Genomic DNA, 24,603 nt, shown 5'->3' with positions numbered 1-24,603 from the left:
ATATATATATGTTAAATTACACAATCTGACAACTGGCAACTACATAGGGTTTGAGGAATTATATCAATGGTGCTATGCTCTCTTCTCTTTTCTAATTCTTCTAGAGTTACTTATGTGTATGAATGTTTGTGTGCCTGATGTCCGTGGTGTACCAAGAATCCTGCCAGCATCCTGGAACTGCAGTTACAGATGATTACTAGCTGCTATGTGTTTTAAGAATTTGGGAAAATGAAGAGATATCAGCAAAGAAATTGGAAAATGGCCAGTAGAAGAAGAAGGACAATCTGAGGTGTACAATAAGCCAAATGCAACTGTGTTTTAAGAAAGGAATCAGCAGCCATAGAATACAGATCCTCCGTATAAGCAACAAGCCTCTACTGCTGAGCCATCTCTTCAACTCCTCACCCCTCTTTCCATCTATAAAGATGACTCAAATTGGTTAATTCAACTTCCCAAGGTTACACAGTACAGTAAAATTCACAGCACCAAGTTAAAAAATAGTTTTCTGACTCCTAGTTTCTTTAATTAAATTAGATTTGTCCTATACTTAGTACAAATATAAGCTATAATAAACTATTAAAGGGGCTTGATTTTTATCATTAAAATCGTCAAATCACATTTTCGCAAAAAAATTTGTCTTGCAGGTGTTTTTAATATTTTTTATTTTTCTCTCACACATTACATCTGAACCAGTTTCACCTACCTTTCTACTCCTCTCAGTCCCTCCTGCTCCTACCTCCCCTCTCCCCCAGATCCACCCTCCTGTGTTTCCCTTCAGAAAAGAGCAGAAATCTCAGGGATATCAACTGAACATAGTATACTAATCTAATATTATCTAATCTAATAATTTCTAAAATTCAAAATCACTGGCATACCATAAAAGAAACAAAAAGAGAATAGGAGCTAACTCTGCAGTTGCTGCTCATCCAGAAGACAGTTAACGTCTAATACCCACATCAGACAGCTCACAACTGCCTTTAATTCCAGCCCCCAGGGGATCCAAAGGGCTCCTGGGTTTCCATGGGCACTCATAAAAGTATAGATTATTTTTACAAATGATTACACAACTCAAAACAAAGAAAACAAAACTAAACACATAAAATTTCTTTGACTAGGTAATTTGTCACAGTCAAAATGATTTGAGGTAAGGCATCTAAAACCACTACAAAATAACAAAACACCATCACCGAAGCAGATATCAGATAAAAAACAAGTTTTGGTTATGGCTATAAAGCAGTAGTCATCTGATGTTCTCACACCAATCTGAACACACTACACACTACATTTGGAAATAGAACTTATCCAAGTAAACTGAAATGAGGTCAGCACTCCCTGAAATGCTGTATACATGTAAGGACCAGGATAGAGAATTGCTTCTCATCCAGACTTGTGTACTTTCTTCCAACAGCTTCTACTGAGCAAATAATCACAACTGTGCTTTAAAACTGTACATGTAAAGGAAAAAAGCAGTGAGAATAGAAGCAGCAGGTCTACCTAAAATAATACCTGGGTCTGGTGTGCTGGAATTGTTATATTCAAAATATAAAAAAAATTAAAAAGAAAAATGAGGAAAGGGGCAGAAGGCTTCAGTTTAGAAGTATAAACAGAATGAATTTTACAAATCCTTAAAAGAGTTGTTTATGCTTTATAAATTATAGCTCTCTGAAATAAATGTCCTTGCCATAATACTGTAGCTGATAAATTTTATAGGAGTTGATATGAATCCTTCAGGGTAAGACTTAAATGTTAACTATTTAGTAGTCTCACCTATTTACTGTCCTGATAAAAGAATTTCAAAGCCTCAAAGGATTTACAGTACAAGTAAACATGTTTCTATAATTCTACACATACATTTCTCATAGTTTATTAACAACAAAAAAGGCTTTTAAAAGCCTTGTGATAATTTTATTGAGAGCATGAATACAATTTTCAACTTCAAATGCACTTATTTTTCTAATACATGTCCACTGAGTACAGAGAACACAACTTATAGGGTATGTTAAAATGTAACCTTTCAACTTCCCAGTGTAAAACATCACTTCCTGGGCAGATAGTACTCCAGGAACAATCAATCACTGTTAGGAAGAATATACACTCAACATTGTTAAATAGTCCTGATGCACTCTTCTCTATGCCCTCATCTGTCATGAAGATTGTTTAAAAATCTGAGTTATTAGTCTTTATTTGGGAAAGGATCTGGTTAATATCTTTAAGAGCAGAAATCATTCATCCATCCACTCTATGCTGGCGCATGGTAATTCCTGCCCCCAATACATGTTCCTGATAACCACCCTACCACCACTAACCGAGAAGCTATAAATCAGGGTCAGGGCAGCTCCCATGTAACCCCTGTTAACTTTGTTTACAATCTGTCCACCTCAGAATGTGAGCTAGCTGAGGAAGAAGCAAGCTGATGGATCAGATGGTAAGAAAACATAACAGATTAAAGAGAGAAAATGACAAATTAAGATGGCACATAATTATAAAACATGGACTGAGTTTTAAATCAATCCTTAAAAAGTTAACATTCCCAAATTTTCATTTTATTTGTTATAATCTTGCCTAAAGCACTGAAGAGAAATTAAAGCTACATTTCAATGCAAATAAAAATTAAAATCTTGGAAATAAAACCAAAGTACAGGTTTCTAACAGGAAAAAAATCAAATTAGGAAACAGCAAACATTCAATCTATATTTTGTTTCAAACTTGGCCAAGCATAATATAACTGTGATGCAGTTTCTAAGAAACTCCCACTGGCAATATTCCCTAAGGTGAAATCCAGGGGACAAATTGGCCTTTAGAACATCTAATGATACCTTTTTTTGTATTGAGGACACTCATTTTCATGTTGCATGCATGTATAAGTTCTCAAACAAGTTTTTAAAAGAAAGGATGAAAATCATTCCCTGACTAACATTCTGGGCCACAAACACTTCTATCTAGTTTCAACACTTTTATTCATTATGCAGGTAACGATATTCTTAATTTTCATGAAGTTTAGCTTTAGTTTAGAAAGACATACAAGAAACAGCATCAGATGACAATAAGACCACACAAACAACTGAACAAATGACCGCACAAAGGCCTAGATGGCTCCTTGAGATTGAGCTGCCAAAGCAGTAACTTTAAGATGACTATTAGGACAAGATGAGAGTGACAAAATAGAGCTAGCAGAAGGCAAAGACCAAGGAGAAAAGCATGTCTTGCAGAAGACATGACCTTGGATGGCTTATGAAAAGAAAGACAGGGAAGGGTGGAGAAATGAGGAACAAACCTTGAACACAGATGATGAAATCTGCAAGGCCGACCAGAATCAAATCACCTAGACCTTGTAAACCTGGAGGAGACTGGATTTCACTCAGAACAATGAGAAAGGATTAAAGGAGCAGCCTATGATTTTTCCTTTGGCAACTAACTGAACAAAACAAGGAGCAGGAACACCAGTCAGGAGGCTATCTGTATGAGAGGCATGGCCAGACCCACCAAGCTGTCCGTAAGTGAACATAATAAATCAGACCCTCCTAAGCTCTGCAGTATGGCTTCTTCAAGCTAGAGTTCCTAAAGCTGGAAAAGCACGACTTTCAACAGCAAAGAACCTGGGATTAAGCCAGGTGGATTCAGTTCCATGCCTTTTATGCAAGTAATTGTTTCCAGATGTAACATGGCCAAAGATCATAAGAGAATCGCTAACCACTTCTTGAGCAGTGCCTCTACATTTGAGAAAATTAACAATGGCCAGCTTAATATGCCATAGCTATCATTTTAAAGTTTGTTGAATAAATGGCCCTCCTCCAGCACATAGGGAGGGGAAAAATAAGATAGTGACAAAGGATTTCCTAAAACTCATTCCCTCCCTGACAGTTTCATAAGACATCTACTTTGGATCTAATAGATTATAATTTGTGATCCTGCAGATAGAAGCTATGCATATTTCATGCTTTAAAAAAAACTACATTTAACACTGAAATAAAATTGAGTGCTTCCTATACATAAAACATTCATTGCTTTTCATACAATATAGTATTTCATTTAATCTTTAAACTTAACAAACAGAAACTACTATTTCATTTCCAGGTGTAAGGAATCAAGACTTAAAGATGTGAAGACACACAGCTTAGTTAAATGTAGAAATTGTATTTGTAAAAGAAGTCTCTCTAGATCCAAAGCCCTGTGATCTTAAACAACACTATATTTCATGTACTATCTTAGGTTGTACAAAGAAATATCACTAGCTAATGTGTGACAGATTTTTAGAATAGAATATAGACTAAAAAAAAAGTTCTATTTTTACAAAAATGTTTCCATTTTAATAAAAGACAAGTAATCACATACTCTACTAATGATAAGCTCACAATATGTTATGGATATGTCCTCCTACTAACTTTAACACTTAACTATAGCTGTTAATATTTCTACAGGCTGTATCTCTGTTCAAAACATTTTTTCTCTTTAAGTTGTAAGAAACAGAACGTAACAGTGAATTTATCTCAAGATCCTGCTACACCAATCTTGAGCATATAACCAAAAGATACTTCATTCTCTATAGAGACACTTGCTCAACTATGCTCATTGCTGATCTACTCATAATAGTCAGAAATGGGAAATAACCTATATGTCCATCAACAGATGAATGGATAAAGATATTGTGGTACATATATACAAAGTAGACTACTACTCAGGCGTTAAAAATGAAATTATGAAATTCTGAGATAAATGGATAGAGATAGAAAAAAATCACCGACTGAGGTAACTCAGACCCTCAAAGACAAATATGGTATATATTCACTTAAATGTGGATATTGTAAGCCCCTCACAGAAGGCCAGGCCCTGCCCCTGAGGACTTTCAACCATCAGCCTCTGCCCACAGAACACTCTAATGGCCATAAAGGCTGGCTCCAACCCCTCCAGATGCAAGTGATTGACCTCCACCCTACAGAGTAAAAAGTCTGCTTGAAATCCCACCAATCCTCACCCTGGAAAGCTCTGCCCCCAAGAAACTCTATATGAAGCCTACTTCCACAAGATAGAAACCACACCCAACACTGCCTGAGTAATCAAGAACTGAAAACTAAATAGTCCAGGGACCTAGGGTAAACACAAATACTACTGTACTACCAAAAGTACATAGCAATAAAATGACTCCTACATTCTGCTATACACATTGGTCAGTGCTTTGCTTAACCATTATCAGAGAAGCTTCCTCCTACAGCAGATGGGAGGAAATACAGAGATCCAGCCAGACAATGTGCAGAGAGTGAAAGACCTTAAAACACTCAGCCCTAAACAGGATATGTTTAGGTATGCTTTGTGTTCCACAAAAAATCCATCCCCTCTTGGCTCAGGGAACCCTACAGAAGAGGAAGCAGAAAGAATGTAAGAGCGAGAGGGGACAAAAAACAAAGACAAGACCTTCTAAAACAGCACAACCGATGTATAAGATGAACATATGAACTTCAGAGACTGTGACAGCATGCACAGAACTTGCACAGGTCTACACCAGATGGTATCCCAGAACTGAGAGAATATGTGGACACATCCCTGCACCCCTAACCAAAAAGCTATCTCCAATTGATAATCTCTTACAAATGAAAAATCAGTTTTCTCCCAGGGAGTCTCCCTGGGGAAAAAAAATTCACTCTTAATGGTATGCTCCATGCCCAGCAGTAGATGGACAACACAATATGAATAACCATACAGGCCCTTTGCGTATATATTATGGCCCCTGGTTTTGTGTTTTTATGGAAATCTTGTGTGTTAACATTATTCCTTAGGTACCTGTTTGTTTTCTAAGAAAAGACAGAAAGGCTGAGGATCTGGATGGGGAAGAACTGAGAGGGTGTAGGAGAGAGGAAACCATAATCAGATTGTATTGTATGAAAAAAATTCTATTTTCAATAAAAGAAACAATACAGAAAATAAAAACAAAAACACATTTCAGCCAAAGGCAGCCATGCTTAAACAATGGTTTAACAAACCAGTTTTTACTCTTAATCCATTGTTTCTCTTGCTTTGATAATGTGCTGTCTTTTGTGAATTTTGCTACTTTTAAATAAAATTGTATTCCCAAATAAAAAGTAAATATACAGTATTATATTAACTAATGTAACATCAATTTAGAAACACAAATTGTAAAATATTCAGGAGACTCAAAGTTAAAGACCTAATAGGCTTAACTGTGGAATAATCCTTCACTATATAATCACATGAAATTGGGCTAATGAAAGATTATATAGTAAGTAACAGCCAGGAAACGTTCACCTGTAACCTGTGTCACATATGTAACAGTCTTTGTGACTATATTCTCTGTGTCATTCTGAAGGGGCATATTATAAATACATAGTTTTTAAAGAAAGGGGTTATCACTAACTCAAAAATGAAAAGTATGAATTTTTATATCAGTAAACCTCAAATACAACAATCTACTAATTTTCTGAAAAAATTTAAATAACTTACATAGGTCTTATTTTTAATACCTGAGTATAACACCACCAGCCTAGACCAGTATTTCATCTAGTCTAATATTCTGTTGTGACATCAATCAACAGTGGATGTGTCACAGGATAACCTAAGCATACAGCATACTGCATATAATTATACACTACTATGACATTATCTCAGATGATGGTTAGATTATACCCCGAAAGAAACAAAAACAATTCCCAATTTTCCTCTCTCCTCTACAGCTTCCCATATGGTGATGGGAAATCTTCAACAAAAGTATAAGTAGAATATAAGTTAATGCTTTGGTAACATGACAACTGACCAAGAAATTATCATCTAAAATGAAAAGCTGCACACAGAAATAGAACCCAATGTGACCAAACCTATTATTTGGAAGGGAGATTTCAATGAACTACAAATCATAATCCACTCCAAAAGAATTACTTATAAAACAGATGTGCAATTTTTAGTTAAAACTAAAGAAAATACACTACAATTTCTACCAAAGGCCATGTCATTTTGTGACATATAATACTTTTTTCTAGACAGCTGACAGTATTATTTTTAACTCTGCAGAGAAATGGCTTCACACCTGTTTTGTAATGGTTTTAAATTAGGGATTAGGTTTATTAAATGCTCATCTTGGTATATAAAACTACAATGCAGAAATCTAGGTCACCCTTTAGGAAATACTATTCCCTAAATAATTACGGAGAAAAATGTATTGCATGCTTCAGACATTTAAAGAAGCTTATTCTCTTGGTGATATAGACAGGCGTTGATTTAACAACTCTTGTACTCAAAAAAACAGTTCCCAACTAAATCCTCCATGGTATAATTTAACTTCATTTTCTCTTTCTCTGACCTCAAGTAAATTGGAGAATATCAGATTATACCATAATACCTCATGTATCTAAAACTCTTTTTAATATTTTCTTTTCAAAAGTAGTACAGGTCAATGAACCAAATAATTGAGTCCTGGGTTTAGTTTTATAATTTCTAGATACTACATATTATAGTTCAAGAAACTGATCTCAAAAAAGTACTTATTTATACTTTTTATCAAGTATTTCTCCCTAACACAGTACACTCTCCCTTACATACACAAAAAAAATCTGTATTTCAGAAATAAACTCTTAAAATTTCAGGAACAGTTTATAAAAGATGGAAAGAGGAATAATGAACTGCTACTCAGGCATTATTCCATCTTTAGGATAGGTCATAAAGTGAGCTGAGCCGTCGCAGAGCCCCTGGAACGGAGGAAGCTACAGTGTAGTGTCATACAATCTCCAGCTGGGTTGCCATTCTTAACAGTCCATGCTGTTTCCTGAAAATCACAGGAAGCCAAAACATACACTATCAGTCTTGAACTTACCTTTACAAAAGCAGCCAAAAGCCACAGAACAATTATGGCAGAGCAAGCCTCAAAACAGTTACTGAACTGTAGGTCTTAATCTCACTGTAATGGCTGTGTACATGGTTGAAAGTTATTCTTTCAATGTGAGTACAATGTGAGTCATATCATATATTACAAAGTTAAAAGATTAGATGTCACTTATGGAAAAAAAATGCTGTTGGCTGGCTATTCATGTTTAAAAAAAATTCTACTTAAACTCCAAAAAATCTATTTTCAGATATCAAATATATTTTAGGAATAAAATGATCAACAATATAGGCAAATGCCAGCTGGACACTTGGGAGACAGAGGCAGGCAGATCACTGAGTTTGAGACCAGCCTGGTCTACAGAGTGAAATTACAGGACAGCCAGGACACAAAGAAAGAAATCCTGTCTTTAAAGAGAAAAAAAAGGAAGGCAAATGGCTGTGCAAGGTCTCAGCTTGGACCATCATAATGAACTACCAAAGACCAGTGAACAGACTTTATTTCTTTTAGTTTCAGGGACTAGTAATTTCAACCTCAAGTTGCCAGCAGATATTGATATGAGCCCTCTTCTAGTTTGATGGCCACCTTCTTTCTAAGGAAAAGAATCCTGTTGTGTTTCTTCTTATAAGGGCCACTAATTCCATTCATGAGGGCTCTGCTATCATGACCCAATAATGACTTTGTAAAAGCTGTATCTCTACTTACCACCATATGGGAAACTTGAGTCTCAATATATCAGTTGGTGAGAAAATACAAACATTCAGCCCACAGAAGCAAAAAACTACACATAAATAAGTAGTAACAACTTACTTTTATTGCCCACTAAAGCAACCAGGGGCTCAGTTTCTGACTCTTCACTTACTGTCTTCACCACAGAATACCAATCTTCCAAATTCTCAAAACTTTGGTAGTTTGTAATATCATACACCAAGAGGATTCCCTGTCACAAAAGAATTATAGAATACTTATAATATACTTTTGAAATAATATCAATAATACTCTTCAGAGTTTCAGATATATCAAGTATATTATAAAATGCACTTGCTTTTATAAATAAATTGATTTAACTTAAATGAGTTTTAAGTAGAAACAATAACAAATAATCCCATTTACAATAAATTCTGAAACAAAGATGCAATGCAAGCTAATGTATGATTTTTTTCAAAATTGTAAGTAATTTCCCAATAAAATATCTAAAGAATTCTTAGTGAATTCAAGATAAGAAAATTCTATCACAATAAAGCACAAGGACTACATATTGTCTCTCACTTCCACAAAGTCAAACATTCAAACTTTTCAATAAGTAACCATCTGCTGCTGCTGCAATTTTAAATGTCTTCAGAAATGAAGATTCCATAATGTCCCTTGATAGGCAATTTCAGTGTTTAACACAATTTTCTTTAAATGAATTGTGGATTTCCTCTTTTAGTTCTCTGTGCATTTAAAGAACAACTGGAAAGTATCCTCCTTATAATAACCCCTCATATACTTGAAGACAGTTAAGTAACTCCTTACCAGTCTGCTTTCCAGAGTAAATAAAAGCTGTTCCTTAAGGCTGCCTCAAAGGGCCTATTTTCTGTCCCTTTAATCATGGCTATTGAGTCTTCCCAGGACACACTACATAGAGTTTTTTGACATCCTCTTTAAAATGAGCAATGTAAAACTGGACATGATACTATAATAAGAGTCCAAGAAAAGCTAAATATAAGAGAGGGGTTGCTTCCTGCCTCTTATATATCATACTCCTTTTATAATTTATCCCATTATATTATGAAGGAAGAATGAGAAGTATATACATACACAAAAATAACAGAACTACATTCTTGATTCTCATCCAGTTTGTGGTCAAACACTTAATACAAATCTCTGCTTACAGGATAAGTCACTCATGGTATTCATGTCTACTTCTTATAATAAAATAACTATTTTGTATCTGCTACGTATCAAACACAGATTGAGATCTTTACACCAATTCTCACACCTCCTACAGAGACTGGCATTATCCCCATTTTACTGATAAATGATTATAATAACCAAGATGACCCAGATAGATAACTGATGGAATCAGGACTATAGCCAAGTACTAAATGACTAAATATGTTTGTCTGCAGATGACATACCATGCATTATGCTGACTGCTGGGGAAGGGAACGCTAAAGTACAAGTATGCTAAAGTTCAAGAAAGTCTTCCAGGAAACCTAGACATATAAACAGGATGGTATACAACACAGTAATTACAGCAAGTAATAAATTGGCAATAAGTGTGGAGTTTCACTGTGGCAGCTATCAATGTGACATTACTGAATATAGACACTACTGGAACACTACATAGCATTTCTACCCAACACATAAACTATAAATGTAAACAACCTTGGGAGCCCAGACAACAGAAATTATAGCAGTTAGTAAATAATTCATTTTGACCACATAACATTTCTAACAACATTTTTGAGCTTTATGAAAAATTTAATCATGAGTGCACTCAACAACTCGCTCACAAAAACTGCCAAAAATTAAGGGTTGAGGTTCTAACACTAGAACAAACTGGCTGCTAATATGATCTTACAGTACTGAGTTTTTGTTAAGCCACACTGGCCCTTAAGTCACCTGCTTCTTGTCTTTATTAAGCCATACTGGCCCTTAAGACACCTGCTTCTTGTCTTTAAAAGTAGATTTCTAGGGAGTAGAGATGGTTCAAGGTTTAAGAGCACTGGCTTTTCTTCAGAGGCCCTGATTTAGTTCCCAGCACCCATATGACAGCTGTCATCAGTCTGCAAGTCTAGTTTCAGAGGATCCAACATTCTATTCTGGCCTATGGGGGAATCGCAAACATGTGATACACAGATAAAACATGCAGGCAAAATAGCCATCATACACATTGAAAAAAAAACCTAAATCTTAAAATAAGATTCCTGGAGTCTCCAAGATTCTTTTCAACTTCATTATTCTGTAACTTTAAAGTCAGATGTGGTGTCTCATGGCTATACTCCCAGAACTAAAGAAGCTAAGGCAGGATTGTTGCCTCTAGCCTCTACTATACAGTGAACTCTAGAATAGTCTAGACTACAGAGCAAGACCCAGTCTCAAAAACCTTTTTGACCATTAACCAAAATAAAGTTATCTAAAACAAAAAGTATAATTTCAACTTATTGAAGAATATAGTTCTGAAGCTAAACTCTAGAGACAGCCATTCCCAATTTACTGACTCTGCCTCCCTCTGTGGGGGGGTGACGGTATTTATTGTTTGCTGAAAGAGTCCTACCCTTGGATTCTAGACCTGGACATACCTTTAATTATTCACTTTTAAAATGTTTAATACAGCTATATGATTAAGAGACTAAGAACGCACACCAAATAGATGTGAAATTAGCACTATGCATAACCGTACATGACTTTTTAGTAACTTAATTATTTTTATGTACACCTATGTATGTATATGTATGTATGTCTGTATGAGGATGTCACATCCCTGGAACAGAAGTTACAGACAGTTGTGAGCTGCCCTGTGGGTGATGGGAATTGAAAACAGATCCTCTGGAAGAATATTCAAATGCTTTTAATTGCTAAGTCATCTCTCTAGCTCCACTGTACATGATTTTTATTATTCAATGTCAATCATATTCTCATGGTATCTTTGAGGTGTTAAATACTCATTAAATAAAGGCTAACATGTGATAACTAATCCTTGAGATGGTAGAATCTTTTGATTAATACATGAAAATCTTTACTCAAGGTAACAGTAGCTGAGTTAGACAAAACACATGCAAGTAGAACACATATGCCACCATGTACTGGTGGCTTGCACAGTGGTCCATGCCTTTAAGCCAAGGATTCAGAAGGTATAGGCATGTGGATCTCCATTAAAGGTTCCAGTCCATGTATATTTCATAAACTTCTATTTAATGTGGATTTGCTTACAAATCATCAGTGGCTGCTTTAGCATTACAAGTGCAGACCTGCTTCACTGCAAAAGAGATAATACCCTGCAAGGCTTCCCTGAAATATTTACATCGACCTCTTTATAGGAAAGTCAGTCAATCCCTACTCTAGACCAATGTGTCCCCATATCTGTGAGTCAAAAGATTCTTTTGAATCTTTTTAGACTCATAAAAAATAAATAAACTTCATTCACTAACCTAGCTATCCTCCAACCCAAATATTTTCAACACAATTAAACATAAAAACAACTACTTTATCTTTGCTCTTACCATCATAATTATTACGGGATTTGACTTTCAGTGTTATACAGAAATATCTGAAAAGCTGATATGAAAGAAATAAAACAACAAAATGCAAAAGAAATTTTAGGAGTTTTGGGTTCTGACAAATAAAGAACTTTGGTCATCATCTGTCCTTACAACATAAAAATCAGATTTTTTCAGGGCTCATCAGAGAGCTGAGATTGGAGCACATCAAGGAAAGCACAGTAAATTTACGACAGTCACAGACAAGCCCTACTTCCCTGGATCAGAAGATGCTGGAGGTGGTAATGTAGGATTATCTACACAGTAATGATGCTGACAACCTATAATCAACTGTGGAATCATTGAAGCACAAGAGACTCTCAGCAGCTCAGTCTCCAGGCCATACCCCACTTTCACAGGATTCACCTCCAGGAACTTGCAGAGCAAAAAAAGGTCCACTAGTGGTTCTGACAAGGAGAAAGTAGCCCTGAAACAGCCATATTCTCAGAAGGTCTCCCTCCAGCCTAGATGACTTTTCCCATAGCTGCAGAGATGGAGTGGCCCTTCAGTTAACCTTCTACACACTTCATACTCCAGTACCTTCCAAGACCAAGAGGCCAAGAGCAATTAGAACAGAATTGCATACACATGGCAGACAGGTGTGGGTGGGAGCTGCTGCAATATCAGTTGAGGAGCCAACAATCCTCCTATCCCATTCTTTTATAAGAGAACTCCAACACATCAACAGTCAAAAGCCTCCTCTTAAGGGGCTAATCCAAGGAATCACCACTACTCTGATAAGGATACTTTGTGTCTGCAGCTGAAGATTTGCTTTCTCCGATTCCTGTCCTTGTAATTATGCCTGTCACCTGCTGTCATACCTCTCCACTGTGATTGACACTTAACCCTCTGGAATCATAATCCAAAATAAACTCTTGTATAAGTTGCTTTGGTCCCGATGGTTTTTATCACAGCAACAGAAAAGTAACTAATATAGTGGTTTGGATTGAATATATCTATTTATAGAAAAGAAGAAAGACCAATAATCTAAGTTCCTATGATAGGATACCAAAATAAGGACAATTTCAGATAAAGCAAACAAAAAGGAGTAGAAATGAAAGTAAAGCACAAATTAATAAAGTTGAAAAGAGGAAAAATAGTACAAAAAAAGATTCCTTTAAAAATCAGTTCCAGGGAAAAGACAGTGAGCAGTATCAGAGTGAATAAAAAGTCGTCACTGCTGACAGCACAGACATCAAATGGGTATATAATCAACTTCATGGCTACGAATTTGGCAATACAGGTGAAATAAACCAAATATCTGACATTCATTACCAAAACTTTTGCTCCCAGGGCCTTCTACCCCCAGCCTCAGCCCCTAGAAGCCTTCTTGGGTAATCAGCGCCTCAGGAAATCCCTCAGAACTGGGTCTCTTGCTATATCAGCCAATCCAGGGCTCCTCTGACTCCCTCCAAAAACTATAACAAACAAATACAGCTTTCTCAGACGTGAAGGACATTTTAACTTCAACTCCAGTCCCAGAATAATCATGTGGAATCTAATTACCTTTGCAATGCTGTGGACATTTAAGCCATTAGCATTTCTCCTTTTCCAGATACCTTTGACCACCCACAGGCCATCATCTTTCTCCTTTCTTTATGTTTATGCCGCCCTTCTGTTTCCCTCCCTAACTCAGCCTCCAGTTATTCCTTGTCTTCACAAACCTTTTCAAGGACCTTTGGAAAGCATACTTCAACCTTAAGAAATGCTTCTTTCAATCCTCCAGTGCCTTTGCCATACTAAACCTTCCAATTCAGTTTCAAGAAGACAGGACCACTTCTCTTTGTAACGTTCAACACTTCTACATAAACACAAGGTTACTTTCTGGAGTACTTTGCCTGCATGTGTTTCATGTATTTAACAAGCATTAGTCATTACAACAACTACACAGCATTCTCAAGGTACATAACTGATTGCTATTTGTAAGTAATACATACTGGTGGCAATACTTCATGCCCTTAATAAGTTTTCCTCATTTTTATTATAATTTCATTATAATTGGCAAATGATACCTTAATTTTAATTATAACATTTCATATTCTTAATAATTTTCCTAGTGACTGCCTTTACTATAATTTTATTTAAATTAGACTATAGTAATCTTAATCTTAATAATTATAAAATATTGACTATATCATAATCTCAAAAATGAAAGGTTCAGGGCTGAAGAGATGGCTCAGAGGTTAGGAGGACTTGTTTTTCTTGCAGAAAACCTGGGTTCAACTCCCAGAACCCACATGGAGGCTCACAACCATCTTTAGCAATAAACTCCAAATTATAAAAAAGGAAGAAAAGAGTTCATTGATTTGTTTTTTTTTTAATCTAACCTGCAAGAGAAATAATTTATTTCATTTCTTAATTACACAGAGAAAGTAATTAAATCATAGATACTATGCAATGGCTATAAAATAGTACACTTACAATATAGAAACATACTAGCACAAATGGACTCAGCAGGTTGTATTTATATATTTATGCATTTATAGATACATATGAATAATAATTAAATAAAAAGAGACCATCAATTTAAGAAGACCCAAGGGAAGGGGAAATAGAAATGACTGAAGGGAGGTAAAAGAAGACAAAAATAATATAATTAGATTTAATTTTAAAAACTACAAATAAAAACATTTTTGAAAAAGGCTAGTGCAAGAAGGCTATAAATACAGCTATATTTGGCAAATTTTCAATAAAAAAAATCATAGTAAAAGGTCTCAAGAGTCAAGCTTTTAGATATAATCTGTCTCTAGCTGTCATGCTGGCACCAAATCATTTTCTTGGTGGTTAACAAGCAGGCTCGTCTGTGTGGGGCACTGATGCACAATAGTAGTTGTGTTCTACCTCACAAATGACTACACTTCATTGAGTTTATGCTCAGTAGAGCAGTGTTTGCAAACCACTTAGATTCCAGGATGGAAAGAGCTACAAAAATGAAACATCCAGCCCTTCCCTGAGGTTTGTTATTAGCCTCTGTTAGCCACAGGTTACAGGGCACTAAACACTATGTGCTGTGTATTTGCTCCTAACCACTAGGAAAAATAGCCTATAACATCTTACTCAAGACTTCTAGAAATTTTTAAGTTAATTTAAAAACTAGGCATTTAACTAGAACTTATTTTAATTCGTAAAACTAGTTCTTGTCAAAATATCTTAATTCTGGAGGTCAGTTCTTGGTTTCAACCTACACTATTCAATAGGACTCTTGTTAAAGTTTAATATTGCTAGGAGAAAAAGTGAAGAAGATAAAATAATCAATTTTATCTAAGACTAGTAAACTCCCATCTTTCAAATAAATTTCTTCCTGGATACTAATGCTTTAAAAAACATTCACATGCACACAAGAAACAATAATCTACACCTTATTGACCCAGACTTATATAAGATAATTCTTCTACAACACTGAAGAAAAATATGTAAGATAATTCTATAAACAATGCAGAAGTCAGAAAACCTCAGCCAGAGGTTTTCTAAGTAGTATATTAAGCTAGTATCCTAAAAACATACTCCCTAAACACTATGTATGAAGCCTTTATGTCCTGTTAAAAAGTGACTCCCCAAATGTTGGTGTCCTTGGCTGAGGTATATTATTTACATATATTTCAGAAGCACCTACTGGTAAATGTACTTTTGTATATTCGACATACCTTTTAGGTTTAAAATTTCTGCAGAGCACAAAAAAAGGTATTATAGTATCATTAACTTATGATAATTTATTTCATCTTCTCAGAATTTCAAGTTTTTAAAATGAATTTCTCAGAAATACTGCATTATGCTGTTACTTAGCATAGGAGAGAACATGCTTGGTAACAGAGTTGTGACTAAGAAGTCAACATGTACATCAAGGTAGAGCCATGGAGAACACATTCTAAGAAGGCACATAACACTCACTTTCTTCTAGGAAATGAAGGTCATTTCACCAAATCCAAATGTTCTCAAAAAGTAAATATAAGAATTCTGGGTACCAGATGTAGCAATGCATGCTTTTAATCCCAGCACATAGTTTCACTAAAGCAAATTATGCTTTCTATACTTAAAACACCAAACTCCAATAAAGCAGTATGAACATTTAGAGATTACCCTCATGTCTCATGATGATGGAGAAGCTGCAAACTAATACCAGAAGCAAAAGCAAAAATAAATAGTACATACACAAATCCTGTGTAAGGGTAAAATAGTGCCATGCACTTCTACACTTGCCCACAAACATGCTACTTCAGTAGACAACGGCATAAATAGCATTACTGCATCCTTAACATCTCTGTCAAAAAGAAAAAACAATCTGTCAAAGCATTTAAAAGGTAATTATTCTTCACTGGGTATCTTTAAAATAAAATAATTCCTAAAGAGTTTTGCTAACGTATATTTTCTATTATATAATTGTATTTAAAGCATAAATTATAGCCAGGCATATAGTGGTTCACACCTGTAATTTCAACTCTTGGTGGCTAAGGCAGAAGGGGACTACCATCAGTTTAAAGCTAGCCTGGGCTACAAGTGAGTTCCAGGCCAGGCTGGACCATAGAATTAGATCTGGTCTTTAAAAAAAAAAAAAAAAAAGACACAACCATAAATTATATCTGTTACAATAACAAATTGCCAAAAAAAAAAAAAAAAAAGTTTAGGAAAATATTCAAATGTCATTTATACGTAGACTTCCTTTGAAAACATTGTTATTATCATTAAACTATTATATTATTTCATACATAAAATCGTATCTACTTGTCTAGTACAGAATAAGGTTACAAATATTAGTCTAACATAATTATTTAATAAGCCAATACACAGTTCAAAAAGACAGATATGTTAATATATCTTTTGTTTCTTTCAACTTAAAATGAAATATCCCTTTAAATATTTCATTCAGTTTATTAATAGTAGTTATGAAACCAAATTACTGTATTTTTTCAACCAACAACAGTAGTATTTAGTAAAATAAGTTCAAGAGAGTTTTAAAGCATTTTCCAATTTCCACCAAACCACTGCAAATGTAGTCTGGAATGAATGAAACCAAAGGACTAGCACATATAAAATCTACATATCAGATAAAAATCAAAATAGCAAGCCAAACATGGTAGTCTATGCCTTTAATAACAGTACTTGGGAGGCAGAAGCAGGAAGACCTCTGAGTCAAAGGCCAGCCTGGTCCAGCCAGAGCTTCACATTGACACCCTGTCTCAACATAAACCAAAGAAATGAAATTAGCCAGCTGGAGAAATGCCCTGGCTGCTTTTCTAGAGAACACAGGTTTAACAGCCCCCACATAGCAGCTTTACAACTATCTGTAACTCCAGTCCCAGAGAATCGGATGCCCTCTTCTGGCTTCCTTAGGCACCACAGACATATGATGCCCAGACATATGTGCAAGCAAAATAAATTAAAAATTAATTTTTAAAATATATACACATTAAATAAAGAAAAAATAAAATTAAAATTGTGTTTATTTATGTATAATGTGTATCTGCATGCTTTTTTAAGAAAAGTATTCAAAATATTAAGATAATCATAGAATTTACATCATACCTGTGCTCCATAGATGTATTTATCCAACATCTTGCCACCTATTGTCTGCCCTCCTATATCCCAAACTTGAAGAGTAACATTCAAATTTCCTAGAATATAAAAATAATATAAAATAGGAATAAAAAAGACTAACAATCTAACAGCTAGGCGCAGTATCAGAGAGCACTAAGTAACAACAATAAACTCTGGTATCTATTTGCATTTTGTTCTGCAAGTTTACATGGTCAGATATTTAAAACTGAAAACACTGCTGTCAAACAAATTGTGCTGGGGAAACTTTACCTGATATTTCTATGGAAATACACACACACACACACACACACACAGGAAAAAAAAATATATATATATATTTTTTTTTCAGTGTCTGGCATGGTGATACATGTCTTTAATCCCAGCATTCCAGGAGAATCTCTATGAGTTGGTGACCAGCCTAATATAGAGTTCTAGGACAGCCAGGTCTACATGGTGAGTGAGACTCATCTCACAAAACAAAATTAAAATAAATAAAGTACTATATACATTAATTTACAAATGTAAGCCTTAACAAAGTGAAATACTTTCAGAGAATATAATATAAATATAATATATAAATATATGATATAAAACACACATTTACAGAGGAAAAGATACTTTCAATATAAAGATAAAAGTTTTTATACACCAACCTACCCAATCACTCATGAAAAGTGCTGTTAGTTCTAAACTCCACATGTTCTAAACACACTATAAAAATACACCCATAATTTCTATTCAAATGAAGTTTTAATCTGAATGTCAGCTATTATATATAAAGGTAAACATAATAATTAGGTTTTTGTATCTAATCTCTAAAATATAAATGTTAAAGACCTCTATTAAGAGCTCAAACAGTGATTACAGGCAGAGTATATTTCTAAACTCTATGATTCATATGATTCATGCCTGATGATTCAAGCATGATGATTGAAACAAATGATTATGTGTCCTTCAAAGCCTTCATAGTAATCTAATGTTATATCCCATACAAGCATTACTTTAAAAAGCTACCAAGAACACTAAAAGGCAATCTTTGAATTAATGTATGCATTTTACAAAATATTGACATGAACAAAAATTAAATAAACTTTACTCTCTTAACAATACAACTAATTATTAAGCTACAAAAGTCAAAGACCACCTACATTATATATTAGTTGAAAATTTCAAACTTTTTTCTCATAAAATTATATTATTTTCTCCAAAGTCTGTCCTGGTACCTTCAGAATGTTTCACAAATTGGAAAACTTTTTAAATAAAAATTTTTATAAAGTTAAGAAAATTAACTCTCTTCAAAAATAAAACAGATTTTAAACCATGAATTTTTAAATAAATGTAAAACACTATAATCTGAGAACGTCTGTTCCACCATTTAACTATACTTCTGAAAAGAAAGCACAACAGTGAATTAATCACCAAAGTTTTACACTTCAGCTTCGTTTCTGTGGACTTGTGTTACAAGATTTCCATTATTTAGATGTAGATCTGTCCTATCTGATACAGTGCAGAGACGTCTAGGAAGGACACCCATTAGCACTAATGAAAGCTACCGGAGTTTATCGCCGTGGTCATTGCATACATGCAGCTCCAGCGCTGAGTCGTGACCAAGATGTTCTTAAAGCTCTATTAATTTGAAACCCAAATATCACAGACTATTAGCCAACAGATTGTATAAATCCGATTTCTTAAAATTCTAATGTTTATGAAAACCAAAGCTAACCTCGTCTTTTCTGATGCCATCTCAAATCAGGTGGGAACAAAGCTAACTGTCACTAGACAGGTATGGATGAGGTTTGGAAGCCTGCAGTCCACAGGCAGCAGTCTATTCATTTCACTTGCAAAACTGAAGTCCTCAGTTTACAGCAAAAGACAGCGCTCCCCGATAGTAAAGCACACAGAGTAAAATTTCAGGCCACACATTAATAATTACTAAGTATTTAATCCCATTTCCTCAAGGCCCAATAATCTCTACTGCTTAAGCTAGCATCCAGATATGACGCTCTTTCCCCTCTCCCTCTTCTTTTTCATTCTGATATCCAGGGCTTCTCTGAATTACACATTATAAATAGTTCTGCTATAACGTCAGGAACACACTTAACTGTGTGCTTCCAAATGCTGGTGAGTCACTTAAGCAGCCAGCTCAGATACTCAATTCTCATCTAGAAGATTCACATTTGTGCAAGAAGGTAATTTTAAAATTTTTATCTTTATGAATAAATACTTTTTGTTATTTGCTTACATTTTATTTTCTTAAGATATAGATTCCAATCACTAAGAAGTAAAATTTCCATAGAATTATTATTAGCACATAACTTTAATTATAAAAACCTAGCTAGAAAAATTACTATGGTTTTTCCCTTCAATGAGTAATATTATCATCATAGTTATTTCATATTCTTAGAAAAATTCTTTAACATCTACATTTTAATTTTAGACTTACTAGTACACAAAGTAAAAAATAAAATGGGTACTTTCTACCTGAGGACCAAAAATAACATAAAACTATGATTCAAATATATTTACATTTAAGTTTTTGCCGGCACATCATGCAATAGCTATTACATTTTTAATATGGTATAGCTATAAAGCTATACAAAGATGCTCAGTTTATCAATGTAATATATTCTAAAATCAAAATTTTAACAAGTAAAAAACATTAAAGAATCTGTCAGCATTCTAATCTCAAATGCAAACTGCTATAAAATCCCTGTCCTCTGTAAGAAATGACATATGACTAGGGAAAAAGATTAAATGAAGTAGCATTTATATTAAAAGATAAAATATAAGTCAGCTGCATTTGTCATGAGTCACAGCCACCACAGGGATTCAACAGTGACCCTGTATAAGTACACTTGGTGCTTTGGTTAACCTTACTTAAAGTGCTACATAGTCATGATGGAACTCAAAAACACAGGACTGCCCACTTCTTGTGCCAAAGACTCAGAAATCCTTTTCACAGTAGAACGAGCGCTGTTTACTGGACTGTACCACAGGCTTCCTGAAGGTATTTTGACTAAGGCTCTTAAGAAGCTCTATCAGCAGAATCTCTGACTAACAGATACACTATTTTAAGCAGCAAAATCTGCACAGTGGTTGCATCCAGACTATACAGCATACCAGATTGTGAAATATTCTAAAATGGATAAGTATCACAAAGAAATGACCTTGAAAGGATGCATGAGGAAAATGTGAATAAATAGACAGGGAGTTTACAACTCTTAACAATGTGACTAAACTCATAACAAATATTAAATTCACATGCTATGTTATATTACTATAAATTCAAAGAATGTTTCCTGTAACATTAAGTTAACAAATGATACAAACACTAATCATCATACCTTAGACATTACAATAACTTGAAACTGGAGTCAGAGTATGCAGAGTATATACTTAATAAAATATAATTTTATATTAAATCAAAATATACTAAAATAATTTTTAACTGAAATATCTGTGATGATTTTCAACCATTTAAGTAACTAAAATTATCTTCTAAAAATGATTTTTCTCTGGAATTCTACTCATCAAACTTCATTAGGAAAATTAAAACATACATTCATTAAAAGCCTACATTTCCTAAAGCCATTTTTAATCTAAAATCTTTCTAAATCTAAACATGTTATAAATTTGTATTTCAAAAATATCAACAATATTTTACAAAGTAAGTCACAATTTTTGGACTCATAATATTGTGCAACAGTTCTGAAATCACCAGAAATATCATATATACAAAATATACACAACTATCTTTTGTTTATAATATTAATATTTGGGTAGATTTTTGTTCCTTTATTTCTGCCTTTCAACTAAAGATTAGAAAATTAAAACAAAACTAAAAGGTAATTTGGTGCTTTGACTAATTAATCATCCCAGGAAAATACTAATAACAAAACACCATACTGAGGATCTGTGTATCAAACAATTAGACTCACTACGTCAGGCTTGCGCAATTGTGGTTTCAGGATGCATGTTGTAGAAGCTGTGCATGTATCTAGTCTATTAGCAACTGCTCGCTCACTATGAGCAAGTAAAATGATATTTCAATCTTGAATACAGGAAAAGACAATATAAATGAAATAATGAACAAACTATACATATGCTTCTCATTAAACCTCTGAACAATAAAAAAAACTAGAATTTAGATTTTTTTTTCTCATACTGTATCACCTAACCTATTTTGGATTGAGATCTAATCATAAACCACCAAAAATATAACAGGAGATAGTAGTGATGAGATATAAACAATATCTCCAATTGCCAAAAGCTTTCCTTAACTGCTCTATAATTTTCATAGAAAGTTACCAATAGGTGGGGCATTTGAGAGGGGAACTAATTCCAATACTACTGAAACTTATTCACATTTCAGTATAGAAATCGTATATTACAATTGCAACCACTTAATTCAAGATGAGACAGTGATGGTTTTTAAAAAATCAACCTAGATAACTACTTTTAATAAGGCATTTGAAACATGTCATTTAAACACTGAAATTAAATGGATACAATTTAAAGCTCTAATTGTTCAGAAACTAACCTGAAACATAGACCACTCTCTTTGTGTTATTATTTCCCTGTATTTCCCACAAAATGTGCTGCAACTGGCATCTAAATAGTGTCTTTGCATGGTGAACTGAAACATCGTGAATGCTCAAACTGTACTTTTATGAGTGCCTAGGGACCCTAAATTTTAGTGGTCTATTAAATGCCAGCAATTTCATGCTGCCTTGCATAAAACAGCATTCACATATTAGAGCACAGAAGTTCCACAGCTACATTATACTGCTGCTCCAACTTCCAAACAAATAGCTGAACAGAATCGAATCCAAATAATATTTTTAAATCCTTCTCAATACTTTTACATTTAATTAATACAATAGCAGTCAACAAATGTATAGCATTTGATTTTTTTTCTGGAATTTTATAAGCAACAATTGTTTATTCTCAAAAAAGAAAAGTGCAGAGTTGCTAGTAACAGCAATAGAATAGGGAAATGTATAAACTTTTTCTTACCCCAGTGGACAGAATACTCTCATACTAGTTGCTAATCATAGCTAATTCCTGTACATATTTCTGTGCGAGTTATGTAACCTCACACAGGTAAGGTTCTATAGTCTCTTACCTAGGTTGACCTGTGAATGAGACTTACACAATCTCGGATGTTTTATAGTCTCTCACCTGGTAAGGTAATCCTTCTCAAAAAGAAATCCAGTCCTATAGTCTGCTTGTACTGTTTCCCAAATGTCTCTTGAGCAAAACACGTAGCTAAGGAGGTCTAAAAAATGGATAAACAGAATAGCAAAATTAATTTCTTTGTTTAAAAATATATAAACATAAGCACATCTCTAAACTTATTAAGTAACCCTAACATATATAGTTTAATTAATCCAACAAACAGCCTTTAACAGTTCTAATTAGTCACAAAGGTAGAGACTCACCCTCCCCAGGAATACTGTACTTGTCTATAACCAGCAGTGGAAACAGTAGCCTAATCTAATCAGCTAAAGTTCATTAGGTATTCTGATTTTCAAGCTATTTCTCCTTGATAGAAATAAGACTCTGAGAATTATAAAAGGGAACTAAAGCAACAAATATGATTAAGATCTCAATTTTACATAGTACTTCAATAAAATTTCCAGAGAACTCTTTTAAGTTTCCTTCTAAGGTTACATGCTCTGAGGATAGCTGTACTATTAGCTAATAATAAGAAAACTGATTAAGGAAGAGAAAGTTACTTGTAGAATTTTTTTGGTTTTTCTACAAGAAACATTCTGTTCATTTTTCTCTATACTTAAGACACCAAAAATAATTATACAGAATTGTCATGATAATGTGTACCATTTAAAGAAAAGGGCTAGTATTCTGAAATTAGAAGAAAACAGGCAAAATAACTATTATTTATCTGAAGACAATGCTAACAAGTCACAAGATACTATAAGCAACATATATTCATGCATGTTTTAAATAAAAGCTCCAAATTTCACTAAAGGACTCCAGGGCTTTCCTTTAGTCATTTCTTATAAAAGCAAAATATACTCCTGGTAACAACTGAAATGATTCTAAACTCAGAATGAAGAATTTCAAATGCACTGGTTTTACTTGAAAGCCTATCGAAAGGTAGAGGAAGGAAGCCTCAGGACAAGCTGTCAGGTTTTTTGTTTGTTTTTTTGATTTCTCTCTTTTCTTTTTCTTTAGTCTTGTTTTAATTTTAAAAGTCAGCTCTTTAAAAATCTAGGATAAATAGTTAATTATGATATTAGAACAGAAGTTCTAAGGAACCCTTGGCCATATTTCAAGTCCTTTTAGCAAGGTGAGCTACATTTCATTTACACAAGGGTCATATTTTTCCCACAAAGGACAATTTGCACACTCTTAACTCCAAACTCTTTAATATTCCAATAATGTGATTATAATAAATGTCTAAGATTTTTGCATCAAGTATTCATTGAGCACTCCCATATGAAAGATGGTCAACCAAACACTTAGAAATAAACTCACTGCATGGATTATATCATTGAAGCTCGCAACAGTATCAAAATGAGAAATCAGAACAGAAGATGGAGCTATGTGTTTTTTAAAGATCTTTGGGGTTTTGGTCAGTTTTAATTGCTCCATTGAGTCTGGCAAACATAAAGCACCAAAGTATCTGCAAAGAGGCTCAGTGGTCTAGAGAAAAATAGCATTACTTACAGTACTGCAAGTATTCTAAATGTTTCACATATGAATGGTTGAAATATTTAAAAGTCAAAAAAATAAGGCACATGTACAGCCTATTGTTAGTTGGGATATTTTTCACTTTCATTTAAGATTCTCTAATGTATTGTTTTTATATTCAGTAATATTCAGAAATGGATAAAAGTGTGAGTGGGAAAGCACAAAGCCAAGGAAGAAAAACAGCAAAACAAATTTTATTTGGAAAATGCAATAATGAAACCTAATAAAATACATATATATACATATATATACATATATATACATATATATATGTATATATATGTA

General features: G+C 34.0%; 1 protein-coding gene across 1 annotated transcript in view; it reads right to left on the bottom strand.

Moving 5' to 3' along the window:
* Nucleotides 1–22,889, bottom strand: part of Rab28 (RAB28, member RAS oncogene family) — a 67,037-nt gene extending 44,148 nt beyond the window's left edge. The window contains exons 1-3 of the mRNA XM_028785016.1: nucleotides 22,783–22,889; nucleotides 17,590–17,678; nucleotides 8,636–8,765 (exon numbers count right to left, since the gene is read on the bottom strand). Of these exons, the coding sequence (XP_028640849.1) occupies nucleotides 8,636–8,765; nucleotides 17,590–17,619 (160 nt within the window). The 5' untranslated portion in view covers nucleotides 17,620–17,678; nucleotides 22,783–22,889. The remainder of the gene's footprint in view (nucleotides 1–8,635; nucleotides 8,766–17,589; nucleotides 17,679–22,782) is intronic.
* Nucleotides 22,890–24,603: the final 1,714 nt, after the last annotated feature.

This window comes from Grammomys surdaster, unplaced genomic scaffold (assembly GCF_004785775.1).
Source record: "Grammomys surdaster isolate TR1022 unplaced genomic scaffold, NIH_TR_1.0 125071, whole genome shotgun sequence".
Lineage (NCBI taxonomy): Eukaryota > Metazoa > Chordata > Mammalia > Rodentia > Muridae > Grammomys > Grammomys surdaster.
This window is presented reverse-complemented; position numbering and strand designations above follow the sequence as displayed.